The sequence below is a fragment of the Galeopterus variegatus genome, unplaced genomic scaffold (assembly GCF_000696425.1).
Source record: "Galeopterus variegatus unplaced genomic scaffold, G_variegatus-3.0.2 Scaffold4926, whole genome shotgun sequence".
NCBI classification, from domain to species: domain Eukaryota; kingdom Metazoa; phylum Chordata; class Mammalia; order Dermoptera; family Cynocephalidae; genus Galeopterus; species Galeopterus variegatus.
In genome coordinates this window covers 82,781-102,418 of record NW_007731037.1, presented here as the reverse complement: position 1 = coordinate 102,418, position 19,638 = coordinate 82,781, and the positions used below count along the sequence as shown (strand labels likewise).

At 38.2% G+C, this 19,638-nt stretch overlaps 1 protein-coding gene across 1 annotated transcript in view; it reads right to left on the bottom strand.

Moving 5' to 3' along the window:
* Positions 1 to 9,634: 9,634 nt before the first annotated feature.
* Positions 9,635 to 19,638, bottom strand: part of FIGF (c-fos induced growth factor (vascular endothelial growth factor D)) — a 33,150-nt gene continuing 23,146 nt past the window's right edge. Inside the window, exons 4-7 of the mRNA XM_008588617.1 lie at positions 17,548 to 17,696; positions 15,807 to 15,907; positions 10,879 to 11,074; positions 9,635 to 10,281 (exon numbers count right to left, since the gene is read on the bottom strand). Of these exons, the coding sequence (XP_008586839.1) occupies positions 10,155 to 10,281; positions 10,879 to 11,074; positions 15,807 to 15,907; positions 17,548 to 17,696 (573 nt within the window). The 3' untranslated portion in view covers positions 9,635 to 10,154. The remainder of the gene's footprint in view (positions 10,282 to 10,878; positions 11,075 to 15,806; positions 15,908 to 17,547; positions 17,697 to 19,638) is intronic.

The window sequence follows — 19,638 nt, the reverse complement described above, 5'->3', positions numbered from 1 at the left end:
GCACACTCTCTGGCACATATTAGACATCCATGGAGTGTAACTTATAAAAATTACCGTGTGGTGACATCATTCAAAGAGCGTTTGGGTTGTAGGATTTGAAGTGTAGTAATGGGTTAACTTTAATGTGTAAGGCTCGAGTAGCAATCGATACTCCGCCCTGTGTTCATATTGAGAGAATAAAGGTGATGAAGACTCGAGGACACTTAGTCAAGCTTAATAATTTGCAGTTGGTTTCACAGATAAAAGCGATACTACCAGATGATAAAGCATTGCTTTGATCTCCTTTTCATTTTTGTAAAACGTTTTAAGACAAAGAGTGGGGTAGAAATCCTGGAAGGTATAAACAAGGGTTAAGCCTCATTTATTGAGTCCCTGGTTTGCCCCTGCCATAGTTCTGATCACAATACACATTTGAAATTCTGCATAAATCTTCTAAGATCCTGATGCCAATACTTCTTCAAAAGAGTTGTGACTTTTTTCAAAATAGGACAAATATTTCCTATCTTTATCATCAAACATTTACTGAGTACCTACTCTGTAAAAGGCTTTGTGGGGAATACAAGGAATACCATCAGATGCCACATGAGAACGTTTCAGTCAGTGACAGACCGCATATTCGACAGTGGCCCCATAAGATTATAACAGAACTGAAAAATTCCTATTGCCTAGTGATGTTGTAGCCATCATAATGTCTTAGTGAAACACAATATCACGTGTTTGTGATGATGCTGGTGGGAACAAACCTAGTGTGCTGCCAGTCGGATAAAAGTATAGCACATACAATTATGTACCCTATATAATAGTTGACAATGATGATAAATGGCTATGTTACTGGTTTATGTACTTAGATACTATACTTTTATCATTATTTTAAAGTGTACTCCTTCTATTTATATATATATAAAAAAGTTAACTGTAAAACAGCCTCAGGCAGGTCCTTCGGGAGGTAATCCAGAAGAAGGCGTTGCTATCATAGGAGATGACAACTCCATGCATGTTACTGACCCTGTAGACCTTTCAGTGGGACAAGATGTGGAAGTGGAAGGCAGTGATAATATGTGTGTTTGTGTCTTAGTTTTTAACAAAAAGTTTTAAAAGTGAAAAAATATATAAAAATAGGAAAAAAGCTTATAAAGAAAGAAAATATTTTTGTACAGTTGTACGGTGTGTTTGTGTTTTCAACTAAGTGTTATTACAAAATGGTCAAAAAGTTTTAGAAAAGAGTTTATAAAGTAAAAGTTACAGTGAGCTAAGTTAATTTATTATTGAAGAAAGAAAAATATTTTTATATATTTAGTGTAGCCTAAGTGTACAGTGCTTATAAAGTCTGCAGTAATGCACAGTAATAACCTCGGCCTTTATACTCACTCACCTCTCACTCACTGACTCACCCAGAGCAGCTTCCAGTCCTGCAAGCTTCATTCATGACAAGTGCCCTATACAGGTGGACCATTTTTTGTCTTTTATACTGTATTTTTACTGTATCTTTTCTTTATTTAGATATGTCTAGATACACAGATACTATTGTGTTACAATTACAGTATTTACTACAGTAACATGCTGTACTGGTTTGTAGCCTAGAAGCAATAGGCTATACCATATAGCCTCGGTTTGTAGCAGGCTATACCATCTGAGTTTGTGTAAGTACACTGTATGATGTTTGCACAATGACAAAATCACCTAATGACACATTTTTCAGGACATATCCCTGTTGTTTAATGATGCATGACTATATTAAACATAGCCCCTCTGTTTTAACATCTTTTTATCTTTCCTAGCTTTTTCTAAACGTTTTACCAATAGTAAAAACAAATCCACTTTTTTCTTAAAAGGTTCTTTGTGTTTCAAATGTAGAATAGGCTGACCGTTACAAATAGATATTGATAAAGGCACACTGTTCCTGAGTCTGTGTGGGGGAGGGGTTGATGAGCCTGCAGGCTGTTCCAACAAAGTCTGAAAACATTTAATGTTCATGCTCCAGCCTCTGTCCTAGACACTGAGCATTGAAAGATGAATAAATCATGATTCTACTTCTCAAGGGTTCAGAATCTCACGTGAGTACATGATTCCATTTACAGTCAGTTAAATCTTAAGCAAAGGTCTCCATTGAAGGCTATTTTCTAAAAATCAAAAGAAAATTGTAGTAGCAGGATTAAGATACAAATCTAGGGATAATTTTAATTATAGTGTTCTGCCTAAATGTATAGCCTCAAAATAGGCCTTTAGAGAATTTTCTTAGAAACCACTAATATTAGAGCAAAATACTTACATGCACTGTATTCTGATTACACTTAATAAAATATGGGGGTAATCAGTACCAGCTGTAGTATTAAATGACCTAAAATGGAGAAGATGTAGAATAAGTATGGATGTCATCTTCCCTTGAAATTCAGCTCTTTAAAAATTCATATGTAAATTAGCTTCCTTGGATACTTTTGGAGTGGGAAGGCAACAGATATGTGTTGAGAGTCTGCTATCTATGTGCAAGGCACAATGCAGAGAAAATCTGACATGCACTTTACCCCCAAGCAACCAAGACGAAGTTATGGCATATCTACGATAAAAGGTAGGAAGTGATAAGTGCTCTAAGAGAAATACAAGAAAAATACTGGGAATTCAGAGGAAAAGAGTGTTTCTGGCTGCCAACATTTGACTAGAAGAATAAGTAGAGGGTGTCAATGGAACTTTTGGGAGCAAGATCATTCCACGAAAAATGTAAACAAGGTATAGAGACATGTGCTGATTATCCAGTGAACACTGCTGTGTAATTCACAGAAGAAGAAGAGTGGCAGACAGAAGAATGGCATTTCCAGTGAAGGTTGGAGCAAACTGGTAGAGGATCTTACTAAGGAAAGTGGACCTGATGTTGGGCCAGACTTCCAGCCAGGATGACATTTTCAATTAAGATTTTGAAACTCCTCAATCTTCATTCTGTTTCAAATAGAAAAATAAGAGATACAATATAAATGAGAAAATTAAATGTTATAGCTGTGATTTTAAAAAGATAAATATTTCTATATATCAGAAATAGTATCAAATGCAAAATGATGATCATTATCAAGGCCACATAAGTCCTGGACTCTGTTTGTGGCAGAAGGAAGACATCAGCCAGGGTCCAGCTCCTGAAGAAAAATAGATAATAATACAGTTCTGTGTGTGACCAGAGACAGGAACCAGCCTTGTGAGAGACTGTTACATTGGTGGCCTTCAATAGGCTGCTTTCCAATATCAGTGCCCTTGTCTGATCCCCTCACACATTGACTCTGAGTTTGGCCATATGACTTGCTTGGCCAACAGGACATCAGTAAATGAGATGCCACAAAGGCTTAATAAGTGTTTGTGGACTGGGGTATGTCCTATTGGAATCTTTCATCTTGAAAGCCAATGGCCACACTGTGAAGAAGCTCAAGCAAGATATTAAATGATGACAAGCCCCATAGAGAGATGCCCTTAAGAATGAGAAATTATCTTTGGTATTCCTGCAGTAGATGAGTTCCCAGCTTAATGTAACCACTGGGGTGACTTCAGCCTATACTACATGGAACAAAAGAATCACCTAGCTGATCCTAGTCAACCCACAGAATCGTGAGAAATAATAAATTGTTGTTGTCTCAGGACACTAACTTCCAGGGTGGTTTGTTACACAGCAACATGTAACTCAACCAAGTTTCATTACTTAATGATCTCCCCCACTTTGTGAATGGAAATTGAAAGAATTTGTTGCCAACAGTTGCTGCCTGTCTGGGGATACAATCTTGCTAACAAAACTGAACCAAGCCACATGATCTGCAATGTGCAACTATCAGTGTTAATCTGGGAGATATAAGGAAACACACACACATACAGAGACAGAAAGAGAGAGAGAGAGCACCTTCTCACTCAAGATTAGAAAGACAACACACAAATATAACAATGGAAGATGAATTTACTGTAGATGAAATTAAAATAATAGAAAAATGTGAACTTTTTAAAAAAGAATAAAAATTTGGAAACAAAACTGTGCAGAAATGAAACAAATGCCAATGGATATAAAAGAATCAATTAGAAATCTTGAACATGAAAAAGTTACTAACACTTAAAAAATTTATTACATAGATAAAATTTAGGCTAGACACAGTTGAAAGAAAAATTAGTGTAGTGGAAAATAGCACTGGGGCAGTCACTTCTCTGTAATGCAGAACATAATGACCAAACATCAAATCATAATCCAAGCTTTGTCTTAGGAAGATTATTCTAGTAGATGGAGGAAAGGGGGGTGAAAGAGTGTCACAGCTGGAGAAAAGACCAGTTAGGCTGTTTCAGTAGTCCAGAGTCCCCTTGCAATCCAAAGTGTGGTTTGCAGATCAGCAGCAGCAGAAGCAGCAGCACCTGGGAGCTGGTTAAAAAAAATGCAGACTCTCAGGCCCCAGTTCATACCTACTGAAGCAGAATTTTCATTTTAACAAGATCTTGAGTGGTTAGTGTGCACATTATAGCTTAAGACTAGAGGAAATGAGAACTTGATCTATTCTGGAGGCAATGAAAATCCCAGGAGACTGGGATTTGCTTGAGCAATGTCTTCCTCCTTGAAGGGATGAAAAATACATTTGCAGACATGCAAGGTCTTAGAAAATCCCCCAAATCCCATGCACTCTTCCTCAGAAAACTACTGGAGGATGGTCTTCAAAATAGGCAAAAATGTATTTTTCATCCCTTCAAATTTATTGAAAGTTTGGGTTCCAAATACTAGGATAGAAATTCTTTTCCTTCAGAATTTTAGCGGCATTGCTTTAGTCTTCTAGCTTTTCAGTGTTGCTACTGAGAAATCTAATGTCATTCTGATTCCTGACACTATGTATAAAATTATTATAATTTTTTTTTTTTTTTGTCTTTTTTCCGTGTCCGTCAACGGATCGCAACCCTCAGTGTTGCCCCCGTACCGGACCGGGGACCGGCAACGGGATTGCAACCCTCGGCGTCGCTCCCGCGCCTCGCTCAGCCAGTGAGCGGGAACCGGTCTGTATGCGGGATCCGAACCCTCGGGCGGGAGCGCTGCTGCGCTTCCCAAGCGGCGCACTATCCAGTGCGCCACCGGGCTGGCCCCTAATTTTTTTACTCTAGAAGCTTATATAATTATTTCTTAGTGTCCCATGTCCTGAGATTTCATAATTTTGTGCTTTGGAATAGGTATATTTTCATCTTTTGGGCTGGGCACTCATAGAGCCTTTTCATTTGCCAACTCATGAGCTTCAGTTCTGAAAATTTTTCTTGAATTTTTAAATTGTTGATTACATATTCTTCCATCGTCTGTCATTTTTTGCAACTTCTTTATTCTGATATTAGACCTTATCTTTTCACTTTTAATTTCCACTTCTTTTCTTTTTATTCTACCTCCTGGGAAATTTCTTCAACTCTATCTTCCAGTTTTTCTATTGATTTCTTAATTTCTATTATAATAGTTTTAGTTTCCTAGAGCTCTATGATGTTCTCTGACAGTTTCTTTTTAAATAGCACCTCCATTTTATTTATTGGTTTCATTTCTTTCCCCACCCCCTGGATATTAATGATTTGAAGATTTTTTCTCCCTACTTAGTCTCTGTTTAATCCAAATTGCCTTTTTTACCCCTTCTTGATTATTTCACTCTCTGTCCTTCACCTAAGAGATTTTTCCCAGATGTCTGGAAATTCATGGTTGCTCGCTCATATTTAAAAGCAAGGGACAAAAGAGCTGATCAGAAATCTGAGCCTAGGAATGGGGCTTGTTGACCTGATTGGGCTGCTTCACTGAGAATCTTCCCTCCCAGCTGATTTCAGTACTTTTTAGGTCTTTCCTCTTGGGCTGGTCACATTCCCCCCAGAGAAATGTTTTTCAAGTAAAGTCCTGACTGCTGGCATTGTGGTTGCACTAGAGGGACGAGGGCTGAGGGCCTTAGCATCTAGTATGCGCACATTCACTTAATCCTCTTGTTGTCACTTCATACCCTGCCCTTATGAATGCCAGGTGTCTCCAGTCTAGTTGCTCTCTCTTTTACCCAGCCAGAGAATTAATAACTCATGTTTTGCCTGGATTCAGGAGGGGCACTCACCTCACTTTAAAGGTACTTGTTACACCAATTTCTGAGCCTTTTGGGGACTCAGCTTTCCCTGCTGTTGGCTTAAATTCTTTCTTTTTTTTTTTGGTGGTGGTGGTGGTGGGGTCTTCCATATAATTTACAACTCATTCACATGCTTTTCAGCTTTCAGAATGTTGTTGTTTCTTTCAACTTACCCATTCATCCTGTCCTTGTGGATTTATGCTTTTTAAAAAAAATCCCTTTGCTCGAAGCATTGGAAGAGAGTAAAAGTAGATCAATGTGTTTATGCACTATCTCTACTCAGAGTTCATGCCATCAACCCTAAACTTTTAGAGATATACCATGAACATAACTAGAATCCTCTAATAAATGTATCCATGACTTTATTTCAATTGCTGAGAGCTGAAATTTAAATCATAGATACTCTCTAACTTCATGAGATTTCACGCTCTATGCAATGGCTAAAGTAAGGCAAGGACAGCTGATTCCAACAACACATCCAGGCCAGGTAATAGGGCCTTTTTCTGTAAGGGCTCAAGAAACAGTCTAATTCTTTCTATTTAATATTAATTGATGACACTTGATAAAGTAAAGAACATTTTACACCAGGGGTTGGCTAACTCTTTCTATAAAGAACCAAATAGTAAGTATTTTAGGCATTGTAGGCTATGTATTCTCTGTTGCAACGACTCAACTCTGCTGTTTTAGAGCTAAAGCAGCCATAGACAATACATAGACAAATGACCATGACTATGATCCAATAAAAAATTATTTACAAAAACAGGCCATGGGCTGAAATTGGCCTGCGGGCCATTGCTTACCAGCATGTATTTTGGCCCACGGGTCAATTTCAGCCCACTGCCTGTTTTAGAACAAACAATATCAGTGATTAAATTACCAAAGGCAGACTTTTTTAAACTAAGATATTACAAGTGTCAAGTAACAGAATATTTTTGGACATTTTTCATCTCACAGATATTTCAAAAGTATATTAATTAAATTCCTTTCTAGAGTTGCAACACCTGACTAATTCAGATATGCATATAATCTAGCTGAGATTGAACAATATGAGTTATGTAAAATTATTCTTGGCTTTCATTTTATAGATTTTTTTTCATTCACTGGTCATAAAATCAATTCAATAATTTATTATTTATTAACTATTTATTGGACACCTAATATATCCATGACATTGTTCTAACACTGAAGATTAAGAGTAAATTAGACGAAGTTCAGCTCTTGACCAAATGACCAAATTCATTAAGCTCTCAATTTTTATTGAAGTATGGCTTTCCTTAAAGGCCTTAAAGTATGCTATTTGTCTCATCTTTATTAAGTATCTCAGACAGTATTTTAATCTTCATCCAACTTTGACCATTATGCTGCTCAATATATTTCCATCTTTAAAGGGCCTGCCACCACAGTATTTTAGTCACAGATTTATGATCTGTGCTGTCATATTAATAATTCTCTGGACTTATGGCTTCAATATTCAGGGACGACATGCATTGCTGGCATTTACTATGTTTGCTTTAAATTCTTGGGGCTTCTCACATATTTTTATTTTGCAACAAATTGAGAATTTTCAGAAATTCTAGGGCTTTTAGTATGACAAATATTCCTGTGCAATGACTAGTGAGCTCTAATAAAGCAACAGACTGGTTATACCATCTTTGCCCTCCAGGACCAGCCCCATCCTGATCCAGCCTCAGGCATCAAAGTGTAGATATCTTGGTGGTTATTGGGAGTTGGGGAGGAAACACAGGGAGGGGTTTTAAAAGAGCAAAGACAGATTTCATACAGTTTTGGCCTAACCTAGGGTTCCCTATAATATCTCCATCTAAGTGGCAGTTATGAAGCCAGAGCCACTTCAAGCCAAAACATGGTCTGAGTTAGTTTTAGGACAGATCCAAGGATCCAGCATAAGCCAAGAACTTCCCAGAGGTCCCACACTCCTGGGATTTGCTCACGGTCTTGCTTTTCTCCTTTGGGATAATCCCTTTGACTTTTAAACTACATTGTATTGTTCGAATTTTTTTTTCACTAATGGTAACTCAAGTGGAATTGTCAATTCAGAGATGTAGGGAGATGAGATCATTCACATTTGACAAGTGAGGAAACTGAGGCACTATGAGGTAGCCTCACAATGCAATTAGATGGCAGAGCCTTTCCTTAAACTCAGGTCTTGTCTTATTGTCAGTGCTTTGGCCTCTCTTTTTATCGGTCAAAGATGAGCAAAGTGACTCCTTTAATTGTGCAGTGTTCTTTGGATTGTCTTCTGCCCCAGCTCTCAAGGGAACTTAACCAAATATCAAGGAGGAGGAAAGTGGTAGAAACTGAATGAAAGGACAAAGCAAGGAGTTGAATGCTACATATGTTTAAAAAAATAAGTTATGTGTGAGCCCTTTCAGAAGCCTGATTACAAAATAGCAAAACTAGAAGGAAGGTCATAAGGTGAGGGCAAGAGGAATAATGTCAGGGGAGAGGAGTGACTGGGTCAGCACCAGTAAATGACAACAGCAATGACAATGGCAGCACAGCAGGAACAGGTCCCACTTCCAGGTAAAGGTCAGCCCATGTCCCCCGGGCAGGGACAGAGAACTAAAGCTAGGAAAAGATAAGAGGGCCTGGAGCCACAGGCCTCAGAGAACTGCAGTGAAGGAGGGGAGAATTCAGGAACTGCTTAAGAACCCTGCCAGAGGAAGGGTGGGGATTTGGGCCAGAATCCAACAATGCTACTATGCAGCGACATTTGCTTATTATTACATTTGTTCATCGTGATCTTTCTCCTTGTGATTGCATTGCTCCTGGGTGGTCTGGCCTGAGAATCTTGGGTTACACACACTCGATGCGGACACAGTTTTTGATCATAAGGAGGTTACAGTATAGTATAGTAGGGAGATAAACATGAACACAACTCTGTATACAACTCTGTGGTAACTGCTGTGATAGATTGTTTGTGTGCTGTGTGTGCACACACGCATATGTCTATCTATTTATGTATGCAAGATACTATGGGGGGATAAATTTTTGTTTGGTAAATAACTCAATGCTAATGCAACAAAATTCCCTATGTTATAACAAAATTCAGTAAAGTCTATGTTGCCAACAAATTATATGTGGGAGTACTTTGGAGAAAGAGCAAAGGAAAAAGAATTGTGTTCCCTTCCTGGGTAGCTGTGGAACAGAGAGAAATGTTGCTATGGTAGTTGAGATGTGAATGAGACTGAGTTGAGCAAGTGCAGAAACTTGGAGCCAGAGGCAGCCAGAAGAAACACAAATCCTCAAAGAAGTCAAGGGCATCGGTGGGTTTCCGTCTGTCATGGGATGGGGATCAAGTTGAGTACAATTTAATCTCAAAGCAGTGATTCCCAGCTGATTCTTGGGTCATATTTGTTTAATCTCGTTAAGAGTCTTAAACCTTCTGAGAGCTACTTCCTCAGTTTCCCAAAACTGAGGTCTAGTTTTGTTGTGTTCATGCCTCTCCTTGCACTTCCCACTTCCAAAATCCTTTCTCTCTTTAAAATAATTTTTCTTTAGCCTAAAATGTAGAGTGGCAGCATATTAATAACACAAAATTCTATGGCTTGAATAATGGTGTTTATTTTCTTTAAATACACTTAAATATGAAACATCAGATGATAGTTCACTAAACTCAGAAACTACAAGCTGGACAGTAATCAGAAAGTCAGTGCTGATCATACAAATCAAATTCGGCATAAGAAAGAATCAGAATAATTCACAAGAGAGTTGTAATTAGCAAAGGACTCAGAGACCACGCAGTTTTCCTCATCTGCTCTGAGGAATCAATCACATGGCCCCTGCCATTCCATGATGAGCAAACCTTTCTCATTCACCAAAAAAGCATTCCACATGTCGCCCCCCCCCCCATTCCTTGGTGTGCAGAGACATCTACAGCTAGAAGATATCTGTCAATGAACCAGGGAGTCCGCAGCTTGTGTTGAATGGAAGGTTAGTCTGGATTCATCGTGGTACTACTATGTAAAATGGATTTTTTTCTAAGACCTGGAAAAAAAAGTGACAGCAACTTGGCAAAGCTGTTTAAAATGACAGGGATGGGGAACTTGGAACAAAGCTTAATCAAGGATCCTCTCGGCTGTGGAGCCCCTGGGCAGCCCTTTTCTCCTTTGGAAAGCGGCAATGCTTTGCACATGCTGGTTTTCCATTTACACATGTTCTGGTATGAAAGGGGCATTTGTCCTCACAGCTGTTGCAAAAGAAAGTAAAGATGGGAATTGAGAATCAAAAACTGAATTCAAAGGAATAACTCTGTTCAGATCTGATTACGTTTTCAAAGGAAAATTTCCAGATATGTGTTTAAAATGTCAATATAAAATCCTGTCTCGTTTATCCTACATGGATTTAAAATCTATTAAAGCCCAATCTGTAACCTCCAAGTGTTTATTCATCAATAAATTTCTTGCTATGTAAATCCTGTGACATCCCCTTCATCAAAGAAAAAACAAACAAACATGCACGGACATAAGCAGTGAGAGAGAGATTGAACCAAATAGTTTGTTGATCTGAAATCTCCCCTCCCCAAAATAATTGTTTAAATCTCATCAATTTATTTTTTGCTTAAGAGATATAAACCCATGAAAGCAGGCAAAATTTTCTTAATTTCACAAATAATCATCCTGCTATGTACTGTTGCTTATCCCTTAGTTACCAGAACTCTGTTTTACTACCAAAAAGGAACTTGGGCACTGAGAAAAAGATTGGCTTAATACGGAATCCTACCTAACCAACATGGCATTTACATTAAATATCAATGAGTCAAGGCGAAAGTGAACAAGCCATTCACCTGCAGGTGTCTGGATGAAATATCTTGTGCTTCTGGCAGCAGCTTTCCAGACTTTCTTTGCACTCAAAGCAACTGCAGTTTTCTGGGTGCTGGATGAGATCTCTGGGACATGGCGTTTTACAGACACACTCACAACGATCTTCATCAAACTTCATGTGTGGCCCACAGAGAGCTGGTTCCTGGAGATGAGAGAGGTCTAAACAGAAATAGAAACATGTTGGTCAGCTAGCTGTAGCACAGATAATGTGATCGCCAAAGTTGACTGAATATTTTACATCATCCAAAAATGACTTGGATTCACCTAATCTCCTTTCCTGTAGATTTTTGCCCCTATTTTTTTTCACAGGGTTAAGAAGATTCACCTCTGATTTTGCAACATGAACAGAATGTATGTGTTTTCTTAGGTTGGTGATAAAAAATCATAAGCTGAATATTTTTGATAGATTTCTTTTTAGAAAGTTTTAGGTTGGTGATTTGTTAAAAATGCAAACTTCCACAACAAAGTATTAGTAATAAAATATAGGATTCTAAGGGAAGATTAAAAGGAGAGAGGAACAGAAGTATTGCTGTTATAGAAATACTAATCAGATCTTCCAGACTGAGGGTAGTAACAGTGATGTATTTCCTCACCACAGATCATAACACTGGCATAAAATATACAATAGTAACAATGAACTTTGATTTCATAGGTATCTGCTAGAAGATACATTCAGCTCAAGCGGAAGATCTGAGAAGTTTTTGACATGCTTATCTGACAGATTCTTCAAGAAGATATACAAAACAATGGATAGCTACTACACCATGTCCAATTCTGATTAACAAGTTGAAATTCATTGCAAACAAATGGAACAGACAGAAACTTTGGAAGAACTTGACTATGTCACCTTAGCATGCTTGAAAGCTTTGGAGGAAAGTGCATGTTTCGTTTCCTAACCAAACCTGCTTCTCTTCCCGTTGGCCTCGTTTAGGGAATGGCCGGCACTCTTGCCTCACCTGCTGTATTAAGTCTAATCACCACGTCCACTCAGTTCTGCCTCCCTGAATTTGTTTTTTTCTTTTCCATCACCACTGCCACTGCCTCAATTCGGTAAGTAGCTTGTATTTCCTGTGTAGATGGATGTCACTCATCTGACCACCACAAGTTTTATTCCTCCAATCTTTTATCCACATGATTATCACTTACCTCCACTGCTTTCAATGCCTTAATAGGTTCCCCACAATAAAAGGCAATTTTCCCATCAGGACATACGAGACCCATGAACTAGACCCTCATAACCTCCCAGACTCATCTTCTGTCCGTCTGTCTGTTTCTCTCTCTCTCATATGTCCTATGTTCCATCCATACCAATTTACAGTACTTTCTGTTTCCTTGATATGCCAGCACCTCTCAGCCCCATGCCTTTGGCCTTGCCCTTCCCTTTGCCCGTCATCCTTTCCCCTGTTATCTTTCCTAGCATCTGTAAGTTTACCTAAGTGCACCTGCCCTGCGCATATTTCCATCCTTTCCTTTCTTGCATTGACTACATTTGTCTATTTACTTCTGTTTCCCCTGTTAAGTAAAACATCCTCAAGGTCTCATGTTCTGGCATAACACAGGCACACGATAAAAGTTTGTTGGATTTATTTGGTGTAATAAAAGGGTACTGAAGTAGGCCGATGTACGGAGGCTCTGAAACTGCCACCCAGCGTTCCAAGACATTGGGTTAAAGCATATGTTCTTGCCATTATCTGTCCATTAATGACATACCCAAATGGCAATCTCATGTCATTCAGTCTTCTAGTTTTAACTGCTCTGTAATTGATGATGCTTGAGAAATTTTGTGAAATGGGTGCTGGAAAGCTAGATCTGGGAAGACAGCATTCTGAATTTCTGTGAAGAGGAAAAACGCGAGCTTTGTAAAGCCATATGCCATTGAGGCAGATGTCACTTGGAGGCAAGAGGAGAACAGATTGTTAAAGGATAGTTAAGAAGTTCTTAAAAGATTTGCACTAATCACTAGGTGGCAGCAGAGATTAACTCAGAACACTTCAGACGGGACCAACTCCATTCTTGAACAGGGTGGTTTAAGGAAACAGTCCACAAGGTGTTTGCAGAATTTCAGCAGGTTATTTGGCAGAGGCTGTCCTCACATCCTTATGGGCAAGTTCAAATGAACAGAGACTGGCTGCAGGAGAACTGAGTGGAACTATTAGTTAAGTGATATCCTGAAATATTACACATCGATTTCCATCTCTAGGGAAGTTGATGATGGGATACCAGTGTGTTCTATCCTCAGCCTTGTTCCATTTACCATTTTTATCAACAAACTGATGAAATTTTTCCAAATGAGTTCTTGAAATTGTGGCTCTCTTCAGGAAGGAAAGAACATACTAAATACTTTAAAATGCAGAACCGAGACCTTAGTTTTTTCTTTTGTTTTTGTACTGTTTGTTCATTCATTTTAAGAGTTTAGAGCAATGATCTGAATCTAACAAGGTGAGATTAAATTGGACTTGGATTCACTAACCCAAATGAGTTCATTCGGGAAAGAGAAGCCATTGTAGAAAAGTCAGTTGGCTTTACAGCCACTTGTATGAAAAAGAAGTTTAGTGAGCAGTAACCTCAGTATATATCACCAGTTTGATGAGGCCACTGAAGTAATGAACGTGAACTTAGCCCACATTAGGGAGTTGTGGGAGATGAAAATTAGAAGTGATCGTGATCCAGTCTACCTATGGCTCTCACTTCTGTCATTGCTACAATTTCCCAAAAGGTCCCCTGCCTCCTTTCCTATTCCAGACCAACCCATCCTCTTCTACATTGTCACTGGTTTGATATTGTTAGAATCTAATGGATGCTGTCACTCTCCTGTTCCAACCAGTTGAGTGGTTTCCTTTCGTTCTTAGCATCATGTCCAAGCTCCACACAAGGTCCTTCCGTTCCACCCTGTGAACCTCCCCAGCTTCCTCTCTCACATCCACACAGCCCCTCCCATTATGTCCCCACCCAGCTGAACTTCTTCTTGCAACCTGTACATGCTGTTCTCTCACCTCCAGCCCTGAGTGCTCATATTCTCCTGCTCAGAGCACTTTTCTCCTCTCTGATTACTTTTTCCACCCTCAACTCACATTTGTACTGGCTGAGTCCCTCCCTAGGAATTACGTCCAGCAGAAAGAAGCTGCCTCACCTAAGGTCAGGTCACCTCCCTGAGACAGCCTATATCCAATGACCAGTTCATAGGGCCCAGCTCCTTTGCCTGTATTTGAGGCATCCCATCAAAGGGGTCTGAGCTTCAACTCCCCGTAGGATTGGCTGACACCTCTTAGCAACTGTATTGCAGTAAGCTACCTCTCTTGCCACCCTTTAATGCGTTGTACATGCTTGCAAATCTCCTGGGTACAAAACTGTCTCAGAGGCTGTGTGCCTGGAGCCGTGTCAACCAGAGCAGCCTTTAAGCTCAATGTATATTTCCTCCCAGGATAACTTTCTAACACTATTAAACAATAAGTCACATGGAGAAAGAATTAGATTGGTTTTACATGGCTCTGTAGGGTAAAGCCTGAATTAATGATGATGCTTTCAAGCTGAGCTGTCCAACAAGGTAGCTGTGGGCCATATTAGACTATTGGGCACAAAATGGAGAGTTCAAATTGAGATGTGCTGTAAATGTAAAATACACGCTGAATTTCAAAGACTTAGCACAAAGAATACAGACCATCTCATTAATAATTTTTATATTGATTTCATGTTGCAACGATACTATTTTGGATATATTGGATTAAATAAAATATATTAAAATTAATTTCACCAGTTTCTTTTTACCTTTTTAATGTGAACTATACAAAATGTAAGTTACGTATGTGACTCTCATATTCGATTGGACAGTCTGTTCTACAGAGAGAGAGATTTAGGTTCAATATGCAGTCCTTGGTGCTGCCTCAGACAACTGATGTCTCTTCTGGCCCAGGATGGCTGAACACTTGGTGGAAGGGTGTGGAGGTCATTCAAGATCTGTATGGGCATTTAAACAACATGAACTTCAAGTTTCCCTCACACCCTGGGTTGAGCTTTCATGGGAACATTTAGAAGGAAGCTAGGAGACAGAAGAATAGCAAGTAAGTTGTTATTTACAGTTTCTAGCACAGATTCCTTAGAGTTTAATTCTTGCTTGTAGGTCATGGTTTAAAAGAAGCAAGGTTCAAATTGCATGATTCCTTGTGACTTTTTCAGTGGAACTGGGAAATAAATAAAAAACGCATCTGTTTTCATCCAAATGTTCATCACCAAAAATCATTGCATTGCAGATTATGAGCAATAATGATAATCTATCTCATTTTGTTCCCAGCTCCCCTTAGCTCAATAGACATGGTTTGCTTTTACTTTGCCCTAGTACCAGAAAAAGTTTTCTTTTATTCCCCATTTCTGTTTTCAAACTATTGCATGTTTTCTTTCCACGTGATGCAGTTGAAAGAAACCAAGTCCAAAATTACTTTACGTTCCTATGAGACTTTTATAAAAATAAATTAGTAAACTGTGGTTGACTAGTGTTTAGTTCTGAGGCAGCTTTCATTACAGTTTAACATTCCCTTTCAAATTCAATGCTTTAGGATGCTCTAATCACTTTGGGCTTTTCTTTGAGCTTAAAAAGCAGACCGATGTATCGGTGGACTTATTATATGGTTATAGCACAGAGGGCTCTGGAATCTGACTGCTTCTTTCAATTTTTAGCTGTGTGACCTTGAGGAAATTAGTAGATATCTTGGTGTGTCCATTCTGTTATTGTAAAAAAGGATAATGATAGTACATTATAGGATTATTGTGAGGATTAAATGAGTTAACACATATAAAAGACTTACAACATTGCCTGGTTATAGTAAGTACTCAATAATGCTTGTTGCTATTGTTGTTATTTTTATTACTATTATTATTTCACTATTGCTATTATTACCTTCTGTTCCAGCAAGTGGGTCCTCCTCTTGTAAAACACATTTACATTTATTGTTATCCCACAGCATGTCAATAGGACAGAGTTTCTTGGAATGGGAACAGCTAGGAAAAGAAAACAATGAACCAGACTTAAAAGCTTTCAAGGTTAATCATAATTCTGGAATATTAAATAAATTTCTGAGTGAAGAATAGTTAAATTTTTTAAATTTATTTTTTATTTTTAATCTCAGACGAGAATAAGTTTCTAGATCTATTGCACAGCATGGTGACTAGTCAATAATGTACTGCATTGTATATTTCAAAATTGCTAAGAGTAAATTTCAAATGTTCTCACCACAAAAAATAATAAGTATGCGAAACTAGTTAAGATTTTAAAGAGCGTAATTCATATTTATGAACTGCATCTTATTAGATAGTAATTACGTAATAACAAATATTCTATTTGGAAAGCTTTAGAAACTAAATTGTAATTTTTGAAAATAATGGTCTTTTTAGGAAGATGGGTGTTAAAACTGTTCAAATTATAGTTGTCAACAGGTTATCTACTAAAAGTAAATATTGTTCTAACGCAGCTCCTAAGATTATTTTCTTTAAAATGGGGGTAAGGGCCGGCCCGGTGGCGCACTGGATAGTGCGCCGCTTGGGAAGCGCGGCAGCGCTCCCGTCCGAGGGTTCGGATCCCACGTACAGACCGGCTCCCGCTCACTGGCTGAGCGAGGCGCGGGAGCAACGCCGAGGCTTGCGATCCCGTTGCCGGTCCCCGGTCCGGTACGGGGGCAACACTGAGGGTTGCGATCCGTTGCCGGACACGGAAAAAAGACAAAAAAAAAATAAATAAATAAATAAAAAAAAAATAAAATAAAATGGGGGTAAGCATATTGGCCAGGATATCAGGAACATCTTGAGAATAATTATTTCCTTCTTATGAGCTTTTTCTTCTGCTTGAGAGAGGTAGAGGTGTTTTCTTGGGTTATTATTCACTAACATGTAATCACCAGCTTACTCTCTCACTTGCCATCATATAATACATTTCTTGCTTTACTTTGCAAAATGTGAGTATCTAACTTAGTTACTTTGTCTTTTCATTCAGTGTAATTTGCCCTTTATTTGTTTTTCTATATTAAATCCTTTTTCTTTTTTAAGTTAATGATTCTTAACTTTGGTTTCAGAGCATTTCAGTTTCATAATTGGTCTCATAAGGAATCACAAAATTAGTTTCAAGAAAATTTCAAAGTCAAATTAATTTTAAGTCATTTTAATTTAAAATAAAAATTTTACATTCGGTAATATTAAGGGGAAAGTTTAGAAAGTTGTAAAACTTGTAGTTTTATCACTTCTCAATGACTCCAGGAATCTTCCCCCCCCCCCATTTCAAGACTTAAACATACAAACAACATGATATGAATTTTATTTAATGCTGGTTTTGGAATGAAGGGACATGTGCCAAATTTGAGGCTGGAGCAGTTTTACAACTGCATTCGACTATGCATATAAGAACAAAGGTGCCTATAAGTAGACATGCTGAGTTCATAGCCACTGAGCTTTTTTTCTTGCTGCAAAGTACACCTAACACCTAGTAAAAAATATATTTGCCAAAAAGTTATTACCGGTAGATTTGGGTTAGAAGCTAAAAGATTAAGAACTTGAAGAGAAAGCAATAATTCTACAATTAATGAAATATTCTCTACACACAGCTTTGGCAAAGGCAAGAACAAGCACAAGTGAGTACAAGAAATGCCTACCGATCTTCTTCTGGGATCTGGATGGACCTTCTGATAATTGAGTATGGATGGCGGGGGGCTGTTGGCAAGCACTTACAACCTGTATGGTTGGCAACTTTCACAGGCACCAATTCAGGTACTGATGTCAAAGGCACTGATATCTCAAAAAGCTATAGCAGAGAAAGATAACCATAATGCATATATAATTTTATTTCATATATTATTTTTATTTTAATTTATTAATATAGAGTATAGTTGATTTTCATGTCCCTTTACCAGTTCCTCTTTTTCCCCCTCGCTCTCCCCCTCCCCCATCATATCTGTTCACTTGTCTTAACAAGTTCAAGGAATTGTTGTGATTGTTGTGTCTTCTTCCCCTTCCCCCCATTGTTTGTATATTTATTTATTTATTTTTATTAGCTCCTACGAGTAAGTGAGAACATGCAGGGTTTCTCTTTCTGTGCCTGGCTTATTTCACTAAATATAATTTTCTCCATATATTATTTTAAAAAATGTTCTACAGTCTCCATTTTTGCCTTTGTCTTTTATGGTAGTGACTTGAGCAAAGTTGTCTATTAAGAATGGAACTAATAACGATAAGGGATGGCAGAGTGCTGGGATGGGAGTCAAGCCCAGGGGCTTATCTAACTTTATGAAGTGTCTAAGTTTGGTCAAATCTCAACTTTTTGGTGTCACTGGAGCGCTTGTAAAATGGTACTGTTGGTCCCTGTTCCTGCTTTAAATTGAATGTAAATTGTAAAGATTAAATGAGATTAAGGCTATGAAGATTCTTTGAGACTTTGGTGGGTTAGATTATTATTCTAATTATTTATTTATCCCTTCCCATGCCATATCTATTGAAGAAATATAGTTTCCTATCTCTTGACTCTGGACTCGGCCATGTCCCTTGCTTTGGCCAGTGGGATGTTAGCAGACATGACACAAGTACAAATTTGAGCTGTACATGCTTTGTGGGGCTTGTTTTCTCATGCTTTTGCTTAGCCACGAGAAGAGCATGATCTGTCAGGCTTGCTGGTCTAAGGGATGCCAGACACAAGCAGACCTGGACTCACATTGCAGCTTAGCGTTAAGCCCAACTGAGCCCATCCTAAACTAACTGAACCTCAAATACATGAGTGAGAATAATTCATTGTTGTTTGAAGCCACTATGTTTTAGGGTGTTATATATCATTGTGGATTAATAGGTTACTGATACAAGATCACCATGTCTAAACAAATAATTATAGCTAACATGTATATCATTCTTTTTATGTTTCTACATGCCAACCTCTGTCGTAAGCACTTTTATATTAATTTGTTTACCCCTTATAACAGCATCATGGAGTGGGTTTTTTATTATCCCCGTCCGACAAGTGAAGAAACAGATGTACACAGAGATTGTACAAATTTCTACGGTGGTTCGGTGATGTGCGGATGAATTTGAGCTTGATTTTAATGCATTGTCTATTCACTCACCATTCTGTGTAGTCCTTACTACATAGAGTATTCATTTATTCACTTTGTTTATAAGAGGTAGTTCATCAAATAGTTCATAACGTTGGGGTGAGAGGTAGTTTTTTTAAAACTATTAAAATGTGCAAATACGAATATTTGGAAAGAAAAACTGCTGTACACTTACACTTAAGTACATTCTTTAAAACTAATCATTTGTTGACTACAGCAGTCAGAATAAAGCACTCAACTATCTATTAAGTGGAAACAATCCATTAGGGTTGTATTTATTTTGACCTCTCAGTATGTAATGGAACTTCCATGAGTCTAAGTGAGAGCGTTTCTAGAGTGTTTACTTTGCATAAACTTCATCTTCTTGCACAACGCTTCAGCTATGCTCTAGGGAATAACATGATCATGAACTAAACCCTCTTATGTTATGCAAGATTTGTTTCTACTAACAGTTGGTGCTTAGCCATACTTATGTCATTTTTTTCCTGACTGTCAAATAGTAGAGGTCAGAATTTTCACAAGTTCCAAGATTCTCTAAAAGGATTTAGAAAACAACCTCTTCAGTTCAAAGGATATTTGAGAGGGTAGGGAGAATAAAAATTAAGGATAAGTTAACCTATGAACAGAGATAATCACCAAACAGGGATA